This window comes from Euleptes europaea, chromosome 2, assembly GCF_029931775.1.
Source record: "Euleptes europaea isolate rEulEur1 chromosome 2, rEulEur1.hap1, whole genome shotgun sequence".
Lineage (NCBI taxonomy): Eukaryota > Metazoa > Chordata > Lepidosauria > Squamata > Sphaerodactylidae > Euleptes > Euleptes europaea.
In genome coordinates, this window is record NC_079313.1 from 107,164,143 (window position 1) to 107,190,084 (window position 25,942).

At 42.3% G+C, this 25,942-nt stretch overlaps 1 protein-coding gene across 1 annotated transcript; it reads right to left on the reverse strand.

Moving 5' to 3' along the window:
• Positions 1-501: 501 nt before the first annotated feature.
• On the reverse strand, positions 502-25,625 carry AHCY (adenosylhomocysteinase). The gene is made up of 10 exons (XM_056845018.1): positions 25,592-25,625; positions 21,364-21,554; positions 19,859-19,934; positions 18,023-18,175; positions 12,312-12,424; positions 10,701-10,908; positions 8,689-8,776; positions 7,176-7,293; positions 3,499-3,693; positions 502-760 (listed from the first exon to the last, which is right to left on the reverse strand). The coding sequence occupies exons 1-10, from the start codon at positions 25,617-25,619 to the stop codon at positions 629-631; spliced, it is 1,302 nt and encodes a 433-aa protein (XP_056700996.1). The 5' UTR covers positions 25,620-25,625; the 3' UTR covers positions 502-628.
• Between the last annotated feature and the right edge of the window lie 317 nt (positions 25,626-25,942).

Genomic DNA, 25,942 nt, shown 5'->3' on the forward strand with positions numbered 1-25,942 from the left:
CAATAAAGACACGTTAAAATAATAGCACCCTTCTTCCCAAGATGGTCCCCCTAATAAAGACAAGATTACCAGTGCAAATTTTTAACAAATTCAATTTTTGACTCCAGGTCAGGTACAAGATACAAAAGCTAAGCCACAATAGACATTCCCCACTGGTATTTTCAGAGAACTAAGCAGTTCCCCTCCCCCAACCTGTCCCCTAGCTTTTGGAAGCTGCTTCTGGAGGCTACCGTTTAAGACACTCCTAAAGATTTTCTTATTAGGGTGTGCAACTAAAAATGGAATCGTATTACAAAAAAAACTACACTGCAATGTCTACAATTAGGTAGCAGCCGCGATCAACATTAAGTGATTCTTTCGTTAAATCTATTGTAGGATGAACCCAGTTGTGGTGCAGTTCACCCGGCACCATGATGAGAAGAACCTACACTGAGGCTTATAGGAATACTCAATCCCTGCCTCCCACAGGAATGAGAGTGAGCGAGAAATGAACCATTGCCAAAGATAAATGGTATGAAGTGCGTCTACACATGACAAGGGGAGGAGTTGTTCTCTGAATCCCAGTAGGGAAGCAAGCACTTTGGATGTCTATCTCTGCATCTTGAGATCTTTGGGCCCCACTAGCTGCTCAGTATCTGTAATGCTCTGGTTTGAAGGGACCCTCCTTTGGCAGGCCCAGGTACTTAGCCTGCTTATCGCTCAGCTTTGTCAATTTCACACATAGTTTTTCCAGATGAGCAGCAGCTACAGCTTCATCCAGCTGAAAGAAAGAATAGAGGGGGAGAAAAATTAGGACCATCAACTGATCAAAGAAATCATAGACCCATGTGGTGTAATGGGTCTGATTTAATTTTCACATATACTCAGATGAACAGAGCATGATTCTAGGAAGACACTCCCGCTTTTAGGTGAAATGTACATGCATTGCAGCAGCTGATGCCGTCGAAGAGGCACTAATTCCTGGGCCCAAGAAAAGCAATGCTTTTTTTCCTAAGATGCCATTTCCCACTCACAATTTTTCCAAGTCTTTTAATTTAAAAAAAAGATTTGCTGCATAATTAACAAAAAAAAAGAACACTAGGTTTTTATTCCCACTTTTCTCCACCTGAAGTAGTCTCAAAGCAACTTAAAATCACAATCCCTTCCTCTCCCCACAACAGACACTTTGTGAGGTAGGTGGGGCTGAAAGAGTTCTGAGAGAACTGTGATTGGCCCAAGGTCACCCAGCAGGCTTCATGTGGAGGAGTGGGGAATCAAACCCCGTTCTCCTCCGCTCTTAACCACTACACCGTGCTGGCTCTCACCACAGGAACCTTTAAAAAAAAACCCAAAAGCTTTTAATTAATTAAAAAACCATTCCATTCTATTTATTTACTAGCTCCTTTGACCAAAGGTCTTGTGTTAACCATAACAATAATACATAATACAACACCAAATAATCAATTTACAATACCCAACATATACTTAAGGTTAAAACACAGTAGAAAATAATTACTAAACATAGCATCACTAATACCATAACAAATTAAAAAACAAAGACTAAGGAAAAAAACCAATTAAGGCATAGAGACAACAACAGTGCTTTGCAGTGCTGGGCTGTATGCACTCTGCAAAAGTCCTGCACAAGGTCACAAAACATTACTTAATGCAAAGTTTAGTATCCTGAGAATATAAGCTTGGGTTTTTTGTTTTTTTTAAAAAGGTGAGTTTAAAATATTAACTCTAAACAGTTCCTCTAATATTCTTAAAAGTCCATCATTCTAAAAAGTCATTCACGAAAGTAATACCTAAGAGTAGTCTCAGAAGTTTGGAAAGGACATATAAGTGAAAGTGTTGAGCAGGAGAGTGGATTAAACGGTCCTACATTCTCTGGCTGCTTAATGGTTAAAGTGAACAAAAAGCAGTCTGAAAACTCCCAAATCACACACAGCCTTCCCGTAGGAGACCTGTGCCTCAACTAATGAGTAGGACCCTTTCCCCCCACCTATTAATGGCTGCCATTGCATAACAACTCAAGCTATGCGCGCGCAAACACACACACACACACACACATTAGGGGATGTTGTACCAACTCTTATCAAATCCTGCCATGCACCAAAATGCTTCAGGACTTTGTTTTTTAAAGACTGTCTAGGTTGAAAAGCTGTCCAAGCAAGTACATGCAATACATCCTACATCAGAAGAAAATAACTTTTTCCTATTATCATTTCTGAACCTGGCCAAATTTAAAAGAACAGTGAAGTTCAGCCTGAGCATCAAACAGTTACTATCTTGGTAAATTCACTGGCTTGTTCTGGAAAATTGAGTCGAGATGACTTCAAAAAAAAGTCTTTTGACATTTCTCTTCTTACTCTCCCTTTCCAGAACAAAGACTTCATTTTTAATTCTCATAATTACAGAGAACCTTGAAGGAAATAATCAGCAAAAATAAGTGAGGCTTAGAGATTTTGCAGACACATGGTAGACACCTGGACAATTAGGAACATATTGTAGCTTTGCTTAGATGTTCAATGACTGGTACAATCCCTTTTGGGTCCTTCCTTGGGCCGGGAGGAAGCCTCAGTGTGGCTCCAAAAGGATTGCTGAAGGAAGGGGCACACTGGAGCCACGTCACTCCCCTCTTTTACTTGACTACGTGAGAAAAATGCTCCTGGAAACAAATCCCTTAGGGAAGTATGAATCATGGAAGTGTTCTGAGGCTCAAGAAAACATAGTAGCCCCAAAGCAAAAAATAAAATGTGTAAGCAACTTGAAGGCTAGATAGGCCATAATTAATCCATCCATGGGTACACATCCACTCAAGCACTAGCTGGACCACAGGCTAGTTTCAACAATGTACTAGGTACGAGATTCATCCAATAATTCTCCTATTCTATGTATACTCTACACATAAGGGTAGCTAACACAGACATGTGGCATATACAGACTTCCCAGGAAGTCCAAAATATGTAAAGTTCTTAGTGTCAAATTATACACTATGGAAGGGGGTCAACGATCAGATGCCACAATGTGCAATGTAGCCTGAAAAAGCAGGTGGGAAAACATATGGGATCTGGGCTGCAGCACTATGAAGCAGGAGAGAGATTACTCTTTCCTCTCACCACACAATTTCCCAGTTAGAAATGTTAGTCTAAGAAGCTATGAGGTACTGTGGGTTTTTTTAAAGGGTGCAACATAGGTACCCATTGGGACTAAAAGCAACCCTGGGGGAAAGGTAATTTTTAAACTAATAATTAATTTTTATTTTATTTATTTACTTCATTTATATCCTGACTTTCTCCCCCATGAGGACCCAAAGTGGCTGACATCGTTCTCTCCTTCCCTTCATAATCACAACAACCCTGTGAGGTAAGGCAGGGGTGAGAGTGTGTGAGTGGCCCAAGTCACCCGGCAAATTTTCATGGCAGAGTGGAGATTTGAACCTGGGGTTCCCAGATTCTAGTTCAACATTCTTAACACAATACCACACTTGCTCCCCAGCCCCTTAGTACAACTCACCTTCTTTGGCAGGATATGGACTCCTACTGCATATTTGCCAGGGTTTGTCCAAAGCTCTATCTGTGCCAGCACTTGGTTGGTGAATGAGTTGCTCATGACAAAGCTAGGATGACCCATGGCGCACCCCAAGTTCACCAGCCTGCCTTCTGCAAGAATTATGATGTGGCGGCCATTTTTCAGTTTGTAGCGGTCCACCTGAATGGAAAAACGCAATGAGACCCTTGTGATTTCTAAACGGTGGGTCAAAACCTGTAAAGGAGCAAGCAGGATCACTAGACTGCCAGATGTTGTGCGTGATCAAGACAAGAGACAGAATCTCGGGGATTAATAGGCAGAATCCTCTAGTAAAAGTTTTAAAAGCCACTGCAGAACTTGGAACGTATACCTGGAAAACTTCAAACACTTGTATTTATTTAGCACATTTTTATCCCCCCACCTTCCTCCAAGGAGCTCTGGATAACACACATCATTGTCCTATCCTAAATTTTACTCTCACAACAACTCTGTGAAGTAAGTTAGGTCAAAGTCACCCAGAAAGTAGTCTAACACTCTAACCACTGCGCTGCATTGGCACATAGACACACAGACAGAGTAGCTTTGCTCCTCCCTGCCTTTTATTCACAGAACCAGGAGTTGAAGACTGGCAACACTGTTATGATTGCCTAGCAATGGCCGCTGAGATGGCATTTGTTTCTTAAAACTACAGGCACCACTTCATCTTGAAGAACAGATGAGGTGCCAGAAGATTGGAGGCGGGCAAATTTTGTCCCCATCCTTTTGAAGCTCTTTACTGTCCATTTTTGTTCTAACCACCCTAAATAATTTGCAATCATCAGCAAACTTGGCTATCTCACTATTCCCCCCCTGCTCCAGATCACCGATGAACAGGTTGAAAAGCACTGGTCCCAACACAGATCCCTGAGGCACCCTATTGCTCACATGATAGAGCCATCCTGTTACAGTGGACAGAACACAGGATCTGGGATAGAATTAGTGGACAGAATCTGGGAGACCCAGGTCCAAATCCCCACTTTGGCATGAAAGCTCACTGATCTTGGGACAGTCACTGTTCTTCAGCCTAACCTAACTCACAGGGTAAAACAAGAGAGCCACATCTGCCATCCTGAAACCCTCAGAGAAAGGGCTGAATTAAAATTATCTCGCTGAATGTTCATAACTGGCAAGGAAAAACTTGCAATTGCTTTCCCCATACAAAACTGGATTAAAAAAATGACATGCCTGTTTATGACCCTTCAAATGTTCACAAGTTTAACATGGGAAAAAAAAACAGTATTACTTGTTTGCTCCTTAAACATAAGAGAAGACCACAATTTTTGTTGGCCAGATTTAATATATTCCCTTCAGCTGTTGTTAGTGGTAGATACAAGGGAATACCACGCGAAGCAAGATATTGTAGGTGTCAATGCAAAGAACCTGACACAATACAACATATTCTCTTGTACTGTCCACTTTTCACACAGCTTCGATGCAGCTTAATTAGCTCCCTTCCTCAATTTACTATTGCAATGACTACTGGAAACATAGCCCATTTATTGGATGACAAAAGCTTTGAAGTTACCACTCAAGTAGCCGAGTTCCTGGCCAAGGTCCTAAAGGAGGGAGAAAGAAGGAGGGGAACCCTTATTTAATTGTTTATTATAATATTTACCGATGAACTGTGTATTTATTCTTTTTTAGATCCATATCTAGCTGCTTTACATGTTTGTTTTGTTACTGTTAATGCCAATAAAGGTTCTGCTTTCTGTTAAGAAAAGACCACTTCACTCATTATATCAATGATAAGAACCAGAGGAAGCTCCATATTGGATGCCCCCCCCCCTCAGCCAACATGGGTTTTAGATCTGAACTTAATATTTTTGAAAAATAACAGTCCACGCCTCCTAAAACAAAAACTTCCCAACAAGCCAAAAGGGGTTTGAAAGAAGTTTTAAAGGACTTTTAAAAAAATGATTCAGGCCTGTGGGGGAAAACTCAAAAGTCTAATCCCATCAGAGTAAGGTCTTTTCTTAGGAATTCTGTGGCACTGGTTCCACTCAAATACTGTTATACTCTGATTGCTCTTGATTACTGACACTGAACACATCAGGATTTTAAAAGTGGCAGGGCAGTTTCTAATGTCAGGCTGATTGAAATGGGTAGAGCTGTTTCAGATGGGCTCCTCCCAGCACCTGGAATGTTTCAGAACTGGTTAGTACTTTTTGTCTTGAGAATGTGTGGGGCTTTCCCCCCACCCACCCCCATCAACAAACTATGACAGGGTGTCTTTGAGAAGCTCCAGGTTTGCAGCTGCCGACAAGCAAACCAGTAGCTGTGGCACATCAGAAAGGGACAAGGTGGAAATGCAGGCTCACCCCATAAAACCTCAGAAGCTTTTGCCACTATAGGATAGCGCAACCGTGACTGTGAATATGCTTTAAACAAAAAAGCAAGACAACTGAGAACAGCTGCAACAAAACATAATCATGTGGCAGGCTGGTTTCGGACAGATCATCCAAGCCAGGCAAGGATTCTCAAGTGAGTAAGTTAAACTATGCCTAAAACGCCACAGGCTGAGACCATTATACTAAAGGTGTGGGGATTAACACGTTAAGCTATGCTGCTGCAGAGATTGATCCACACCATTTAGTGCTTTGGTCTGTGCCAGGAGCAATACATAGAAGCTTTGATGCTTTATATTTCCACCCGCCTGAAAAGCCCAACACTTGAAAAGCCCAACACACATCAGCGCTTTCATTCAGTTACATGAGCAAGAGTGGCTCCCATCTGATCAGACAACTGGTCCTTCCAGCTGGGAATCTGGGTTTCTGTCAGCAACCTCTTTCCAAAAAGAAGAGGAGACACTTCTGCCAGAAAATAGAACAGCAACAATTTCTAACAAAAGCAGGAAAATGAAACTTCAAGGAAAAAGTTAGAGGCTTTGTTTCTACAGAAACTGCTAACCACAAAGCCAGTGGCCTTGTGGAGAATGGTTGCGCGTATGAACTCATCTCCTGTAACTTCAACCACTGAAAAAGGCAGTTGGTGCCTTTTTCAATAAGTCTGGTATGCAGATGTAGAAGAAATTAATGGGAATATCTAAGTATATTTCATACATTTTTCCTGCAAAAAAAGAAGTTGTTTACCCAGTTTTCAGCTCATCTGATATTCTGAAGATAGTTGTTTCTATTATCACTTACCTCACCAAAGATGAATTAGTTACTGTAACTTCTCTCCAGAATTATAATTACTAGTTTTTACTAGTCCCTCCTATGGTAGCCACTTTCTGATCTGAAGGAGGAGCCTGTAATTGTATGAGCCTAACTCTATACAGGTGTGCACTTCACTTCTACCCTCCAGGGGAACAGGATGGAAGAGAAGGGACCAAGTCACTATGCTGTGGAGGAGCCAGTTCCCAATCACACAGGCTGCTAGACACCTTTGGACATGTACAGCTCTTGAACAGGACACATGGTACCCCACCCTTCTCTTTAACCCTTCCCTTGATCAGAGGGGAGTAGGCCAAGGTACCCCTCTGCAATATCCACGGAAACAGACTACATAAAGGTATGGCCCTTTCAACTCTGATGGTGGTCAGTCACCCTCTTCTAGGAGTTGGTCCTCCCAAGAACCAAGTATCTGATGCTTAGAACAAGAGATCTCAGCTCAAGATGACTCACCTGAGGTTTAATGTTCACAGTCTCCACTGCATTTGCATTCAGCCACTTCACATCAATTTCCACATCAAAGTGCCCAATATTACATACAATGCTATCATCTTTCATCTGCTCAAAATGCCTAGAATGAAATAAGTTCTTTTTCAGGAACAGCAATTCATTTTATCCTACAGTCAAGGAGCTACCGGTAGATCTGTTTTCCTCAACAAAACCATCGGGAAGGGACCCACCACCCCTAACCTTGATCCTAATCACACAGATTAGCAGCTTCATTGCAAGCTAACATCCAGCCTCTTACAGGGCTAAAATCTACTGTGCCTCAGAGTAAAGTCTTAAATAAATGCCCAAAGATCCATATCTATTGGATCTGCCCCGCCACCCCTGGAAATCAGTAAAAATCTCCATATTGTCCATTATTCCCAATGGAATATCACTCAAAACCCTATATATTAATGGAACTGGGAAGATGAAGTTATATTTACCCTCAAATATTACAGTAGTGTCTACCCTCCTGCCATCATCTATTTAATCCAGCATGGTGTAGTGGTTAAGAGCGATGGTTTGGAGCGGTGGAGTCTGATCTGGAGAACCGTGTTTGATTCCCCACTCCTCCACATGAGTGGCGGAGGCTAATCTGGTGAACTAGATTTGTTTCCCCACTCCTACACACGAAGCCAGCCGGGTGACCTTGGGCAAGTCATTCTCTCTCAGCTTCACCCACCTCACAGGGTGTCTGTTGTGGGGAGGGGAAGGGAAGGCGATTGTACGCTGGTTTGATTCTGCTTTAAGTGGTAGAGAAAGTCGGCATATAAAAACCAACTCTTCTTCTTCTTCTTCTAATCAACCTGTCTTTATGTTGCCAAATGCCTGCCCCAATTATATGCTTTCAGTCAGGGGACGAAAGCAGTAAAAGTTTCAAGTTCATTCTAATTCAAGGCTCAGTTATAAATACATTTGACCTGAATAAATGGTAGGCTTATCATCCTACTTGGGCTGGACTTGCCTCAAATGTCACCCCACAGTGACTATTATGTTAAGAACCATTTATTTGACAAGCCCCTGTATCCCTACTGAAGGGGCTTCTGTGAAAGAGGCTTTTCCCACTCAGTCACTTGATCACCGCTTTTTTTTTTTTTTAATGTATTAAGGGCAATGGCATCATTAGCACCCTCTGGAATTTTATCTATACGGGGCCAGGTTATAGCTCTTCATACTACACTCCAGAATATCTTCTGCTAATTAAAGGGCTCTGGAAAGGCACATGTGGGGGGGGGGGAATTAAAGCCAGCTCGGATCACATTCTCATACGCAATGCAGCGCTTGAAATCTATTCCTGAGGCCAGCTGCTGGACTGAAAAACACCTAAACCGTTTTGCAGCAACACGCAACATTAAACAGCCATCAGAGAAGTCACCTTAGTGAACAAACTTCCACAATTCCTCTGCGCATCTCTCACACAGCATACAGAGGGAGAAATACACTTAGCTTAAAGCGCTTTGAAAAAAGTATTTACTACCTTCCCTGCACGATGTCTGTACATCCAGTGGTTGTAACAAAAATGTTGCCTTCTTTGCAAGCCTCGTCCATCGTTGTAACTTCGTAACCTGAAGGGGGTAAAGAAGATCTGCAATATTCCATGGGTCTCTTTGCACATTATCCTTCTGTGTGCATGGCTAAGATAATGCAATATCCATACAAAAGTTATATACTAAGCAGGGAATCAGGGATCAGTTGACATTATTGGCTGCCTTGTGTGAAGTGGCCCTATAAAACCCTTGTAATCTCATATACACAATCACAGAATATACATGATATTGTTTTTACATTGCATTGATTCAGGTCTATCCTGGGTTTCAGGTTCATTTATTTAGATACACACTATTTCATGACGAAGTGCTTTCTTGCCTTTCACTATCACTGGAGAGACTCCTTAAATAAGTCTCTTCTATCAACTCTTGAATATACAATACTTTAAAATATACTGTAGCCTTCCTCCAACCAAGGTCACACAATTTAATCTCAATAGTCCTGTAAGGTAAACTAAGCTGAGACAGTGCTGTAGAGAAGCTCAGCATGTGTGTTTATAATCTTTAACTTCCCTCTCTGTGGATTCCCCAAAGCTTAGTGATTTGGCTATTAGCTGTGAGGCCTTTTCAAGCACCTTTGTGGATAAATTCTTGTTGCTCTGCCAGGACCTCCCAGCCAATGTTGATACACTTAGTGAACTGGAGCCCCCTTGGCCATCTTTGGGTCCTGTGTTGGACCAGTTCAGTCAACTCTTCCGGACCGATGTCAACCAGATCCTACCACTCGTCTCTCAGCCCCATACCCATCATGGCTGGTGAAAGCTGGTGGTGATGGGATTCGGGGGGGGGGGGGCCTGGAGGATATCATCCATCTTTCCCTGAGTTCAGGGACCTTCCCAGAGAGTTTAAAAGAGGCAGTGGTACAGCCGCTCTTGAAAAAAATCAATGGATCCTACTGATCCATCCAACTACCACCCAGTGTCAAATCTTCCATTCTTGGGTAAGGTGGTTGAGAGAAGGGCAGCGGAACAGCTCCAGGCTTTTCTGGAAGACATATCAGCTCTGGACCCATTCCAGTCCGGTTCTGGCCTGGCCACAGGATGGAGCCAGTATTGGCTGCCCTCACAGACAATCTCCGGAGACAGCTAGATTAAGGCAGATCAGTGCTGTTGGTATTGTTCGATCTAATGGCAATGTTTGATATGCTCAGTCATGATCTATTGACCCACCAACTTGCCAATGTTGGTATACGTGGGACAGCCTTGAAGTGGCTGATCTCATTTCTCCAAGATTGGGATCAGAGGATGGTGCAGGGGGAGAGGATGTCACCACAATGCCTGTTGGTGTGTGGAGTCCCTCAGGGGGTGATCCTCTCCCCAATGTTATTTAACATCTGTATGTACCCCCTTGCCCAGCTATATCTGTTGATGGGGGGGCCGTCCAGATACTGCCCTGGATATTTTGGTGTCAGGAGGCCATCTCCTCCTCTCTCTGTTATGGTTCCCACTATTGTTGTTATTACCTTTATTATTATTACTGTACTTCTTGCTACTGTGGTTGAAGGTGCCTGGATTTTATTAAGTGTCGAATTTTATTGTAATCTGTGGATTGGCTTTAAATTGTTTTAAATGGTTGTGAGCTGCTCTGAGCCTGACCTGGTCAGGAAAGGGCAGTCTGTAAATCCAATAGATAAATAAGTAAGTGTGGAATGTGTTCCTCCACTGGGGATATCAGAAACCAACTCCCTTTCAGCATGTCCCTTTTCTGTCTCCATCAAGTTACATTGTTCCTGTGTACTAAGGACTAAACACAGGAATTCCAAGACCTAATATCCTGTGTGCATTTTTGCAGCAGATTTAGTTTGACCCTTCTGTTCCAATCCAGGGCACAGTATTTGAGGGAAAGCCAGAGGGATGCAGTGCACACTTTCCTGTCTCTCCACCAAGCTCTCTATGATCACCTAAAGCAGTCATTTCAGTGAATGCAGACTTCCAGTTCTCACCTTCCATGGCTGCTTGTAGTGCATTGATGGGATCGATTTCTGTGATGATGACCCTGGCACCAAAGTTCCTCAGGGCCTGAGCGCAACCCTTGCCAACATCACCATAGCCTGCCACGATGGCCACCTTCCCTGCAATCATGACATCTGTGGCACGCTTAATGCCATCGATGAGGGATTCTCTGCAGCCATAAAGATTATCAAACTTACTCTAGGGAGGAAAAATAGAATTTTGAGGAAACTGAAGCAATCTCTAAAAAGTTTGTATGATGGACATTTTCTGAAAGTCAAAATGCCGTCAGTAGACTAAAGGTTCCGTTCAACCAGCTTTCCCACTGGGGAGAAAGGAAGGAGGAGGTCCCATTTGACCTAGAAAACTATGCTTGGGATCACAGGACCTGCCTGGACAAAAGCCACCTGGACAGAAACTGTAGATTAAGGAGGGGAGTTAGGGGAGATTAATGAAAAAGCTGGCTGGATGCAACTCAAAATTCCTAATTCCCATAGTCAAAAGGTTTCTGTAAGTTAATAGCATGTTACACTCTTAATTTAAAAAATTGAGGTTATATTCAAATCATAGATACCTGCTCAGAACCACACATACTTTCCAAAGGAAGAACATCTTACATTTACAGTCTCATGTATGCCTTTCATTTATGCCTTATAAGAAGCTGGTACAATGCTATACAGTAATTTTGTCCTGGACCCAAGAAAGTGAGGTGCCCAGAGCAAGAAAGGAGTTAGTTTTCTCAGTACCAATTTCCAGTGGTAAAATGAGGCAAGCCATTGAACTTTGACCAAAGCATGGAACTCCGTAATACAGGCTGGACCTCAGTAATACAAGGCAGGACTAATTTAAATTAGCTTTAGCTAATTTGTTTCTGAAGAACAGGCTGGGCTTGAACAAGACTTGTTCTGCAAATAACCACATAATCCTGGCCTCATATTCAAGTACCCAAGCAACCAGGAAAAAAACTACAGCATTCTCACACCAGTGCAACTTACATCCCAGGCTACATCCCTGTGACAGAAGGTGACCGGAAAGAACATAGAGTTTGAATTTAACGCTACAGCTGCAATATGAACAGATAGTGGTGACAACAGCAGCAGCATATAGAGCTCTGAAGCCCCCAAAACAACACTGGAATTTATATTCTGTATTTTGATACCAGACACCAGGGATCCCCAACCTTATTTGCCTATGGGCACTTTTAGAATTCTGAGAAAGACTAGTAGGTACCACCAAAAAATGGCTGCTATGGGCAGCAATCACAAAACACTGGAGACAACTATATCCAAATGGGTGCTCCCTGCAGAACAGAAGGTGATGCCTCCCAGGCTTTTCTGAAGCACCTCCTATCCCAATGAGGTAGAAGAAAGCCACAGTTGGCTCTTTGCATTGGGGAAGAAGCCAGTGGGCACTAGGAAGCACATCAGTGGGTAATGCGGTTCCATAAGTACCACATCAGGAGATCACGGCTGTGCACATGATATTTCTGTCACAATCTCACCTCCCCACAGAAGACAATATTTGCAAGGAGACATGGAAGAACAGATCGGGCTATATGGGCAGACAACTAGCCAGAGGGAAAACAGAAGTATTTAATGCCTTACCTTGGTAACAGAGTCATTAACATTGATAGCTGGCAACTTCAGAGTCCCATTGGCCTGCATTTTATAGAGGTTATGGACCCCAGTAGTAGTCTCCTCAGAGACACCTTTGATTCCTACAAGAAATAATTCAACAGATCCTCCAGTGTGACACGTCATAATTATAAACCCCCCCAAATTTAATGCAAACATTCCTAAGTAAGTTTCATTAGAAGAATTCCTTTGTAAGGTGAAAAGAGTAGCCTGGCCCTTACATCTGATGAAGCCTAAAGTATTTCCATTGGTTTCTGAGTGCTCCTCTCATTGCGAGCTTTTTTAACAGAACTTCAAGGTATGTATTATCTGTTGGTTCTTGTAGGTTATCCGGGCTGTGTGACCGTGGTCTTGGTTTTTTTTTTTCCTGACGTTTCGCCAGCAGCTGTGGCAGGCATCTTCAGAGGAGTAACACTGAAGGACAGTGTCAAGTGTGTAGGAAGAGTAATATATAGTTAGAAAGGGGTTGGGTTTGAGTTGAGTCATTGTCCTGCAAAAAGTATCAAAGGTAATGTGCTAATTATTGTCCTGTAAGTATCAAGATAATGTGCTAATGAGGGTGTGGTATGTTAATATGGAACCATTGTATCCTGAAGTTATCTGTTAACATGTGGAATCCAAAGCTAATCCGCATGGCTATTGTGGACTGTAGTCTTTGTTAGCCTGGAGGTTTTCAGGACCTGTATTTTCTGTCTGTGGGCCTGTAGGGGCTCTTAGCGGCCCAGAACCTACTTTGCTGAGGTGGTACAGCCCTTGTATAGGGACTCTAACTACCTTGTAAAGAAGGCATTCACCCGAAATTACCTGAAATACCAACACTGCAAAGCTTACCGTGGCAATGATAGAAAACATGGGGGTTATATTGAAAAGGAGCACTACAAAGATCAATACAGACTACAACATGTGCAGATGGGAGAGGCATGAATTACTGCCAGTTCCACAGATGCACTGAAGCACATTTTCAAGGCTGTGAGAAAATGTATGGTACTTGTTTTAACAAGAAGAACATTTTTTCCAGACAGACCTTAAGCTTTCAATACATGTCCAAAGTTTACTGTTATATTGTTGGAATAATTTTAGAGACTACCCATCGTGCTTCTTCAAATCCACAAGATAAAAGCGTTGAATTTATATTGCCATCCGCATTTATAGCTCTTTTTTTCACTCTGAAAATCTGTAAAAATTGTTGCTCAGTCACCATAGGTTGGAAAATGTTCCAGGGACAATGGCTGGTATCATACCATGGCAGTGACTAGGCACAGGAGAGCCTAGTTGGCATAGGAAGTATGCATTGGGAAAATGAAGAACTAGACTGTTATTATGATTCAACCCAGGAGAGGGCCTTCTAGGTTGTGGCACCAAAAATTTGGCATTTTGGCCACAGACACACAGTTGCAATCTTCCACCACCAGATGAAGACTGTGTGTTTTGTCTGGTGTTTCCCCTCTGTGATCCCTCTTTTCTGCCTTTTGTTTTAATTTATTTTTAATGTTTTGTATGCAAAGCTTAGTTTTTAGTTTTGTTTAAATTCTGTTGGATTTTAATGTTTTTAACAAATACTTTGATTATGTACATTTTTAATCTATTAGCTGCATTGGTTGCCCTGACGAGGGCAGGAATAGTGATTACAATAGATTGTTTCATCAAAAAGTAACAACATTCGGATAGTTCCTTACCTACACAAAGACGTATTCTAGTGGCAAAACTATCCAAAGGATGACGTGTAAAGTAAAGCAACCCTGCTTTAAGTAGGCTCATAAAGAAGCAGCAAAAATAAGTAAAAAGGAATAGATGTAAGAGAAATTCCAATGGGGGGGGGGAAATCAAAGAATCCTCCTTTAAAAAAAAATCATGACCTGAGAACTGCAAATACATATAAAAATGTATTTTTCTCTGTATGTATGTACAAATGTCTCTCTGTACATATATTTTTGTCTGCGAAAAATAGAGTAACTTCAGCATTTGTGATGACGATACGCATGTGTACAATAGTGTAAACTTAACATAGAAGAAAAGCTGAGAAAAGTGTAGTGGGACAAAAACTAAGAACAACAACAGCACAGAAAGGTAAGATGATGGTTTCTCGGTTTCTAATGTTGTTACCCACCCTGAGCCCAGCCTTGGCCAGTTAGGGTGGGATAGAAATCCAAATAAATAAAATTAATTAATTAATTAAGTGCAGGAAGGTTTGCTCCCTCCACCAAGAGGAAGTATATCTTAAAGTACCAGATGCAGGACCAAGAACAATAAATAACTTCATATTGAGTGGGAAGAAACCATGACTAAGGTAAGATGAGAAGAAAAGAGGAGGGTTGGCAGCCCCAAATATCAAATTGTATCATCAGGCAGAAACATTAGTATGGATAACAGGCTGGATTGTTGATCCAAAGTGCAGAAATGTGAAAAGGGAATTAATTGACATAAAAGAAGGAACTCATAATTACCTGTGGTTTGAAAATTCATTAAAAACAATTCAAAATCAAGATGGGAAACATATCTTAAGAGATGGACTACTTAGAATATGGTTTCAATGCAGAAGTAGGTTAAGTCCTCCAACTTCACATCAACTAGCTATGTCAGTGGTGAACTGTGATAATGCCACACAAAGTCAAACAGACTATATAACTTTTGACAATATGATGAACAAATGGGGCAAAATAAAAACTTGGCAAACAGTTAAAGATGAAGGAAAGAATATTCAGTGGCCACTATATCATCAAATGGCTTCAATAATAAAAGAACAGATAAAAAAGAAGGTGGATGTTTAAGAGAAATAACAATTTATTAATGTTTAATAATGGGAGACTGAAGACATCTGTTAGGGAAAATGTATAAACTGTTACTCCAGTACGAGACTGAAACAAAGCAAGTAAAAGACTGTATGATAAAATGGGTGCAATAAATATGTAGCTATAAATATGACTTAGTGGGAGAATCTATGGTCAAAATAAATTAAGTTTACAGAATGCCAAATGCTAAGACAAAATTGGTGTAAAATGTATTTTTAGATGGTATATAATGCCTAAAGATAGTGCAAAGGCTAACAAGGGTTTTAATGAGAAATTTTAGAAATGCCAAAACACAGACGTAACATTCTATCATATGTGGTGGACTCATAGAAAGGCAAGAAAATATTGGATAATGATACACGATGAAATGGAAAGAATATTGAAAAATAAGTTTGTGTTCAATCCAAAAAGCATGTTATTAAACATTTCACCAAATAATATGCCAAAAATATACAATGAGTTATTTTGATATATGATGATAGCGGCAAGAATGGTGCATGCAAGAAAGTGGAAAGCAGAGGATTACCCAGATGTAACTGAATGGACAAATAAACCAGCAGAATGTGCAACGAAGGGTAAATTAACATCTTTAGTGTATTACAGATCAATCTCTGAGTTTCATGAAAAATGGAAACTATTATTTAGCGCTACAGCTTATAATCAATAAAAGAAATAGAATGTAAGAATGAAAGTAATAAATGTACTATTAGATATGCAAATATAATTAGAAAGTAAAAAACTAAGCCAAAGAAGGTGATAGTTGGATTGTAACCATAAAGAAAGTTCCAATATAATGTAACAGTAAGTATGTTTATGTTTGTATGTTAAGCTTGAAAAATAAAAACAAGCAAAAGCAAAAAAGAAAATGCAGATTAAGGTCCAAGCAACAAAGGAAAACTGTTCCTTGTGTGTTCTTTTTGAGAGCTTCTCGGAAGCATCAGTCTAACCACAGGTAGAAACCAAATGCATGCTAGATGGATCCATGAACAGATCCAGGTCTTCTGATGCCCACTTTCATGCAATTAGACCTAGAAGAACTGTATGGGGACACTGGGCAACAAATCAACACATGTGCTATAGATCGCATGACATGCAACTATTAGTAGTGGACATGAACTTTTTCTTTTTAGGGTCTGAATGCAGCTTGATAAGTATGGATTATAGAATGAAAACTTCTACCCAAGTTATTCATCATTCCCCCACCCACTTGTCCCTCTACAGCAGAAACACTTGCTGAATACCATCGCCTTTGTAGTTGACTTTGTTTCATTGCCTTTAAGAAACATACAGTAGAAAGTGCAATGCCCCCCTCTAGTGGGCCTTTCGTAAAGTCGTTTTTCAATAGGGCTAAATTTCATGAGCACACTGCATTGGTACACTACCTTAAAAGCCCTGTTGCTGTTCATAATTTTATTTATTGTTGTTGTTAGCATGGCTTCAATAAAACCAATTGCTGGTCTCCTGTTCATCATGTCCCTCACTCCCCAGTTAATGGAAACTAGCCATCTGATAAATATATTTATAACTGATAATTATAATTGTTAATTATACATCTGCAAGGACTTGTGGGGGCATCGCATTTTCTCCTCCCCCATTATTTCCTCTTTCCCTTCCCTGAAAGCCCCCATAGCCTCTCCCCTTTCCTGCTTCCTTTCCACCCTCCAGCCTACTTGTCTTTATGTATCCCCTTGTCCAGTTTTCTCTCCTTCCCTACCCCTGAAAGCCTCTCCCAGAGAAAAGTCTGGTTGAATAGTACAGGATTGGTCACTGAGCCATGCCCCATTGTATGGTCTTTAACCCCACAATGTACTTTTTTTTAGGTTTCGGGTTTTTCTGCAAACCTGGGCTTTTCTCAGGCTTGTAGAAAGATCTGTCTAGTCAGATCATAGGTCGTGTCTTTGGATTTAAGTGTCCACAGATTTGGCTACATTGAGAAATAGATATATGAACAAGTGGGGACCTGCGATCCTCATGGGGGATCCCTTCTCCCTCTAACCTTTATTCTCCCCAATCACTGCCACCAGGACGGTTTTATTCCCAGGCTCCCTGATGCCGGAGAGACCTGAGGAGCTGCATGAGTGGAAAGACTAAGTACCTGCATTTTTTTCACATCATTCAGAAGTAGATTCTAACAATGTTTTCCACTTAAAGAATCCACCAGTAGAAAAGGGAGAAATCTTTGCTGATTCTCCCTCCTTTACCTGCCACCGTGCTGTTCCCAGGGGCCAATAAATCCCCGGGAACACAGCAGACTACAGCAGGAAGGGGAGATAGGATGGTCACTTCTAGAAACCCTTCTCCATTTGCCCTTTATTATATAGAGTACGATTGGCTCATCTCTGCCAATTGGGTGTGTATGCGAGTGCAATGCAGTATCCAGTTAAGAGCACTAGCATTCTTCCTAAAGGCTTTAGGATTACACGTATTAATTACAAGACAGAAAAACATCAGTGTTTCAGTTTGTCACAACATTCTCAACACACATTATACTTACCAAGTAGTGTTGCAAAAAAGAAGTCCTCATCATCACCATTTTTAAGCCCATCTCCCCTCCATTACATACAAGCAACACAGGCACTTCAGTTAGACGCCCGGATGGTGTGATATCCCAGTGCACACAATCATTCCCTCCGTTTGAGAGAAGAACGATGAACTGGGCAACCCATGCATAAGGCCTCTGTTTAGCATACTTGGATCAATCTTACTGTCAAGGGTTTGACAGCAACTAAGAGGGCATGTCTGCTTCACCACTACGATCACACAAATGGACTAGGCCTTCGATGTATCTATAAATCAGTATCCTTCTGCAGATATACCAGAACCTCTGGATAATAGGTGGAAATCTCCTTTCCCACTTTGTGAACTTAAATGCTTAAGAAGAGACGCTGTTACCTTTCAGAAGCTCTGGATGTTTGGTGTGAACCAAGTTGGTGAGGTCGCCACCATCATCTAGAATCATATTCAAAGGTTGTCCATCTTTAAAATAGAGGGTCTGCTCGATGCACCATATATACTCCTCATCCGTTTCCCCTTTCCATGCATATACTAGATCCAAATCAAAGAGAGAATTCATTAAAGTCAAGCCCTTAGAGCAGTTTTAGAGCTAAACGAATATAATTGCTTCTAACTATCACTGATCAGGATAGCAATCTTCCTTCAGGCAACAAGAGACTCTTCTCTGCATAATGGCCAAAAATCAAAGTAATCTAGTCATGTTTGAAGAGAAAAGGATATTTTCCTCTAAATGTTGATACCTTAATCAAAATCCATCAGTTTCTCTTGGATGCAAATCATAGTATTATCTAATGAGCATCACCAACACACATACTAATTTAATTTTTTTAAAGCTCTTTCCCCCAAGGGATGTGTGTGTAAAGTGCCGTCAAGTCGCAGCCAACTTATGGCGACCCCTTTTTGGGGGGTTTTCATGGCAAGAGACTAACAGAGGTGGTTTGCCAGTGCCTTCCTCTGTACAGCAACCCTGGTATTCCTTGGTGGTCTCCCATCCAAATACTAACCAGGGCTGACCCTGCTTAGCTTCTGAGATCTGACGAGATCAGGCTAGCCTGGGCCATTAAGGTCAGGGCCCAAGGGATGTAGCATCTGAAATTTGACATATAGGAGAAAAAGGAGGGGGATTTAAGCTTAAACAAGAATGTCTGTGTTCAGTTGCACATTGTTTGTTTCAAAAGAAGATTCAAGACTAAGGGTTGATGCCTGAGGTCTCACAGACAAGGCGGGTTATGAGCAAGGGTATGAACAAATGGTGTGGTGGCATGGCTATGCTACCTTGTTTTCAAATAAAAACAGCTTCAGGCCTCAACTTTCTCAATCAAGTGATTTAAGGAGATATGGAAAACTCCAGAAGTAACAACATCCTCTTGCTCTTCCTAACCATAATTTGAGAATTAGGCTCACGCTCCTCAGGCACCTGAATCAGCCATTCATCAGACTACAACATGCCTACAAATGTATGTTTAGGTTTTGAGAGGCACTACAAGCTAATACTCTGTGTGTCTTTCCTTTTCACTCAAGGACTTAGCACAGAGGATAATTCTGCCTCCAATTAACACAGTTGCTTCCTATCCTATATCTAACACACATTTCTATTTAGATTGACCTTTGATCACTTCAGGAAACTCAGAAGCATATTTAACATCTTTTGGAAGACTACGCCACGACTTCAGGTTTGGTTGTTATTATAATGACTTTTCGTTTATACCGCGACTTGCAAGACAAAATCCTCAATTTATTTTAAACATAAGAAAGGTTTGGATCCACCCGCAATTTCCAATGGATGGAAGGGATTTCCACCCAGCCCCAAATAACTGTTCCTGTGTGACAGAAGACCCCCAGGAACAGCACAGGGAGGGAGGTCAGAGGTGTACTGTGGGATGGTGGAAAGCAACAAAAAACCACGCTGGCTCTCTTTGATCCTGTAGCTTATTCTTAAGGTTTATATTTCCACTCTAACCTCAACAAGCAGCATCGCCTGTTTAGCTCAGTAAGTCCTGCACTTCTTGCTATGGAGATTGATCTGTGGAATTTTGTCTTGTCAGCGCCTCAATCAGGCTGAGAACTCTTTTCCCACAGGGGAGCAAAACAACTTTTCTTCTGCTCTGATGCAAGCAGGATAGCCTGCTCCCTCGTGTCATTTGACATTCACTCGACCAAGCAAAACAAATTACTAGAGAATTTGATTATTAATGCAAAAGGGGAAAAAATTACCGGGAACTCCAGTTTTGGCAATAGCTGCAGCAGCATGATCTTGAGTGGAGAAAATGTTGCAGCTTGACCACTGCACCTGGAGCAAACAACACCAAGCACATCCATAAACACAAAGCTTTAATTCCCCCACCCAGCTAAAAAAAACTGCTGGGGGGGGGGAAATCAGGAAGCCGATTATTACCAAGTACATGGCCAGGAAGCTAATGCTGCTTTGCAGGAAATTTAATGGATAGAAAGGCTACTCAATGAGGCAAGCAACTGTAACAAGTCTGAATATTTCCATGCAACTTGGTTTTATTTATGTGAGAGAATTTTTGCCCTGTTTTTCTACTGAAGAAACTCTCAAAAGGAGCTTCCATATAAAAATAAAAACGAAACACAGAATAAAAAGCTGCAGTCTTTAAAAACATGGCAACTAGCAGCGGCACAGCCCTCGCCATAAAATCAGCTACATACCAGCAGTAAGCAAATGACCCTGAAACAAAGCAAGCAATGAAATCAGTATAAAAAATCAATAGTAAAAACAAAGAAACAGCAGAATGTCAGTGAATCAGTTGACCAAACACCCTCCACCGTAAGAAAGGTTTTACAGACATCCAGAAAGCAAAGAGAGAGGCAGTGAATTCCAAGTCTAGAGGCCACCACTGAAAAAGCCCTGTTCTGTGTCCCACCAACCTCAGCTCTGTTAAAATGAGCATGCAGAGCATAGCACCAAAGGCCAGCCCCTGATCACAAGGAGTTATATATGGGCTAAGTGCTCTCAATCAATTAACCATCAACTGCAAACCAATTTGGGGTGGGCGAAAAAGAATTAACACTGTGCCAAATCTATATCTCTCACACCTGTATAATCCCACCATTCCTCCATGGAGCTCAGTGTATCTTATGTGGCTCTCCCTTCACCATTTCATCCCCCAAACCATCCTGTGAGGTATGTGAAGCTGAGAGAAAGACTGGACTAAGGTCACCCAGCAAGCTTCACACCACAGTGGGGATTTGAACCTGGATCACCCAGACCCTAGATCACGTTCTGACCACTAGACCAAGCTGGTTCACAAAACAGCACCTTGGTGCGGCTGCCACCTTTGCTCTCAAGCACTCTTAGTGGCTAGCTGTATGTCTAAAAGATTTCTGCGCAATTGTACTGAAAAGGACACTTCTTCAGGGGAGGAGCTGTAGCTCAGTGGTAGAGCACCTGCTTGGCATGCAGAAGGTCCCAGGTTCAATTCCCAAAATCTCCAGCTGAAAGGATCTAGTAGTAGGTAATGTGAAGGACCTCTACTTGAGACGCTGAAGAACCACTGTCAGTCTGAGTAGACAACAGGGACCTTGATGGTCTGAATCAGTATAAGGCAGAGTCACGTGATCTCTGAAGATGGGCATTTTATTTTATTAAAAGACTCTTTCCTTGGCAATACCACGTATGCAATATTTTATTCTCCCTTAGCCCACAACATTAAAGGGCTTATTTCTCACACATGTATCAAGGGAACCCCTAACTTTACCTCAGCACCCAGGGCCACCAGAGTTTCAATCAGAACTGCAGTCTGCACAGTCATGTGTAGGCAACCAGCAATTCGAGCTCCTTTCAAAGGCTTCGATGCAGAATACATCTCCCGCATCTTCATCAACCCTGGCATCTCATTCTCAGCAATCTCAAGGGCCTTGCGACCCCAGTCTGCGAGGCTAATGTCAGCTGTAAGTAGAGAGAGAAACAGGTGGTTGGGACACACATGCACGAAGCTACAGTTCATTCAGGCATTCTTATTAACACGGACAGCACAACTGCTACAAAGCTATCAAGAAACATACAGCAGCTGGAAGAAAGAGGACAAGGCCTTCTTGATTCCCTCTTAAAGATGATTACACAACCGATTATGCTTCCATGGTCCTATACTATGAAGCAGTTCTACATTCTGAATACAGTTTAAAAGCCATACCTTTGATGTACAGGTGACCAACACTGCAAACCTCAACAGAGTTACACCCTTCCAAATCCACTGATTTCAAAGGGCATAACTTTGCCTAGAATCGCACTGCACATTAAGTGCAGAAGTCCATATGTTGTATAAAATGACAGCCTGCACAAAATACTATTTGTTTTGTCCAGTTTCGACAGGGGTTTCGCTTATACATATTATGGTGGAATTGTTACATTCCAAAATAAAGAGATGCTTTTCAAAATACAGAGCATTTGTCAGCTCTGCAACAACCAGTGGCTGAAATCTTTTTTTACAATGGACACTCTTGATAAATATAGCTTGTATTTTTCAATCCTGTACATTTAAAATCTCCCTTTTCAACAATTCTCTGAAGTTTGGAGAAGTATTTGAAGGATAAGCACCATGCACAAAATCCAGCGTGATACAGCAGTTAGTGTCTCAGACTAGGATCTGGGAGACCCAGGTTCAAATCTCCACTCTGCCATGGAAGCTCACTGGGTAACTTTGGTCCAATCAGTCTCTCAGCCAAATTTACTTCCCAGGACTGTTGTTGTGATGATAAAATGACCTTACCAATGTAAATCACTTTGGGGGGCCCTCAACAGAGCTGCTGGAGATATGATAGTGCCATTGTTGCTCATGGAGAACACGCATTTTCTATCTCTCTTCACATACTACAAAACCTTTACCACTACAAAAATGTTAACTTTATAACTGCTCTGCAGAGAATCTTTGTTGAAGATCCAGTTGGACTCGAGATGATAATGGAACAGAGTGAGCATGGGGTATACCTCATCCTCACACAACTACTCATGCAGTTCTTCTCAGGGGGCTATTTTTCTGAGATCCCACATTTATCTTGCTCATTGTGGCTCTGTCTGGCATCAAGGTTCTAGGCTAAAGGAGACTTCCTTGTGAAATTCCCAGGTGCATCTGGCTGGCCACTGCTGGAAACACAACGGTGAACAAAACAGACCTCTAGTCTGATCCAGCAAGACTGTTCTTATAACTCTTTTACAAAATATGCATCTATTAATTGCATCACCCTCTTTTGGCTACCCGAAGATTCCAGCACTCTTATCCAGGCATCTGAGTCTCAAGCAGTCGCAAGAGCCAACCAAAGGTGAAAACCATTATGTGAGGGGTGACGAAAGGGGATAGTATAAATTCAATTTACCCTTCTTCTTTCCTCTGCCTTCCATCCCTTTGTAAATGGGATTTCAAATGAATTTTAGAAAAACAGAAAAGCCACCATACTGCGGGTTACTGATGAAACTCAGTAGTGTCAGTATCTGGAACAGAAGATGTGGCTGCCATAAAGTCAAATCATAAGAAGATTCTGATGGCTTTTTGTTTAATAAAGGGGGAAAAAGAATATTTCAAGTACTCAGACGTGGTGGGAGTAAATACAACCATACCTGAATCAATCACCAGTTGGACCCATTCTAACTAACATTCTTTATCATAGTATCTACTCATGCCAACAGACCTTGGTCAGGATTTAATGGTTAATTGCTTTTTGCCCCCCTTATAGCTTACACTAGTATTTCATTAACCCAAGTAATTTGCCTCATCATCAACTTCTGCTGCACTTTGTGGTTCAGACATCTCCCTCAGTTGCCATTTCTGACAGACTCAAAAGCCAAGAAATAGCCACGGGTATAAAACTGAAAACCATCCAGATACTTATTTCATGGCTTCGTGGGAGAGTTTCCTCAGAACCACCCTAGGAGAGTGCTATCTCTGGTTAATTCTACAGGGTTTCTGAACAGGCACAGAAGTAGAAGTGCTGATGCAAGCCACTTAATAGATAAAGATGAGCCGTGACATCGCGGGGTTTACGCACCGCAAGTAGATTTTTGTTTGCTTTTTAACCACCAAACCTTCAGGCTTTTTCAAGATGTCAGTGGAAAATAGTGGGAAAGTTGCAACAAATGAAACCTCACACATTTGTGGCTTCCACACTTTGGCATATTTTGACAAGACCGCTGTACAGCTAAAGTGAACATCAGGCTCTTGAGACACACAAGCGATGTTTTAGAGATTCTATTCTGCGGTGACTTACGTGCTGGTGAGCATTTAGGCCTAGAAGCTTCTCCAATATCCCAGCACATCAATACTTCCAGTATGCAATTCTACTGCCCTTTCAGATACATGCCAAGACTCCATGAGACTATCAGTACTTAATAGGTCTCCTAGCCAGTGTAAAGTGTCAGACTAGGATCCAAAAGAAATGGGTTCAAACCCCCATTAAGTCAGTGAGTAATCTCAAGCCAGTCACTCTCTCTCAGCATACTACAACACAAGGACATTGCAAGGATAAAACAGAAGAGGGTGACCACAAGCACTCCTTGGATAAAATGGCAATGGATCCATACAATAGCCCTGTTTACAAATTACAGTGTATGCACATACAATCTGTGTACAGTGGACACTCAATTTTTGTCTTTATATGTGAGTTAGAAATTGAAAGCAAAGTAGGGTCAGCCATGGAAGTCCACTAACGAAGTCCACGGTTGCTACATGGATGAAGACAAGGGCAAACCACCTCTGCTCCTTTCTTGCCCCATGGATCAGGTCCCCGCAAGGCGGTTGTGCCTTGAAGGCACCTTCTTCTGAATGATTCTCAAGTTACAATCAACACGTGTAGAACTGAAGGTACAATTTAAAGCCCACGTCTATCCAGGTTCTGGTCCCTGGCTTAATGTGCAAAGTGGAAACATTTGGTTCTCTTTAACATATGTACACACACATGGGCATTCACTGTAACAGATGAACAGGGTTAAATGTAGCTCTCTATTAATAGAGGAGGCACTTTAGAGAAAGTCTAAACTAAACACATGAATTAGGAAGTGAATTAGTTGGGAAAACATAAGCCTAGACAGAATCAGATTTTTCCAACTTAGGATCAGCCCACTGATATAAAGTGCAGCGTTCCTTACAGCCACTGCCCTTCGTTTGAGTGCAAAGGCCAACATGGTCATGACTTTGCAAAATATCTACATTGACGCAACTGCACAAACTATGTCTTTTTTATTTATTTTTTAAAGGGCAGCTCTCAACTCCGACGTACTTCTCGAAGCTCATTTCCAAGCAGCCTAGCTTCTCTGTAGCGGGGACGACTGATAGACATCCCCAATGTGCTTAACACAGCAAGGAGCCAGCGGCTACTTGACAGCGTGGTCCCTGGAAGGATCACGGGAAATGTAGTCCCCGCGTCGGCAAGACCAGCGCACACGCCTCCTAAGGGTACTACAATTCCCAGAAGCCACTGGACTCTCCGGAGGCCACATGGAGCTTGCTCAGAGGCTTACACGCCAGCTACTCAATTCAGTGGGTCGCCGTGTTAGTCTGGCTGCAGTAGTAGAAACGGGCAAGAGTCCAGGAGCACCTTAAAGACTAAAGGACTCTACTCACGCTAGAGTCCGTTTTTGGGTTCAATAAAGCGAGAATAAGCCCCCTCTACGGACCCAAACAGAGCTACCACGAATAGCCACGTTTACTGGTCAAGCCCGCTGTATAGGGCAGGCAGTTCTCCGCGCGCGCGGTTTCTACGAGGGAGGGGAATGCATCAACGTAATACGGAACCCTTTGGGTATCAAGAAGCTCTCAGAGGTGCAAATTTAAAAAAAAAAAAATCAGCGGTGGCCGCCGACCGTGCCAACCCCACGGGCAGCAAAGGTCCCACCGCCGGGGGTTTTGCAACCCGTCATCGAGGCTGCGAAGGAACCACGCGCCTGTCCGGGCCTTGCACCACCAGCCCCCAGGGGGAGAGGAAGGAGCCACTTACCCACTTTGTAGGGCAGCTTGTCCGACATGCTGGAGGTTTTTGGGGGAATTTTTTTTTTCCTGCAGCCGGAGCACAACAGCGCTTGAGTAAGAGGAGCGGGCGGCGGTGGGGAAACTGGCGGCAAAAAAAGCTGGCTTTAAATAGACTCGACCCCTTTTCTCAAATGTATGAGGCCGTTTCCACCAATCCCCATGTAGGGCAGGAGGGGGGCGTGGCCGTGGAGTGCGCAGAAGGCTGGCGGATGCTCGGGTTGAGCATGGCGCTGGGGGGTGTGTGTGCCGCTGACGTCGTGGGCGGGGCATCGCGGGGTTTAAGCGCCGCCCACTTTTCCCCCCAGCACCTTTTTCCTTC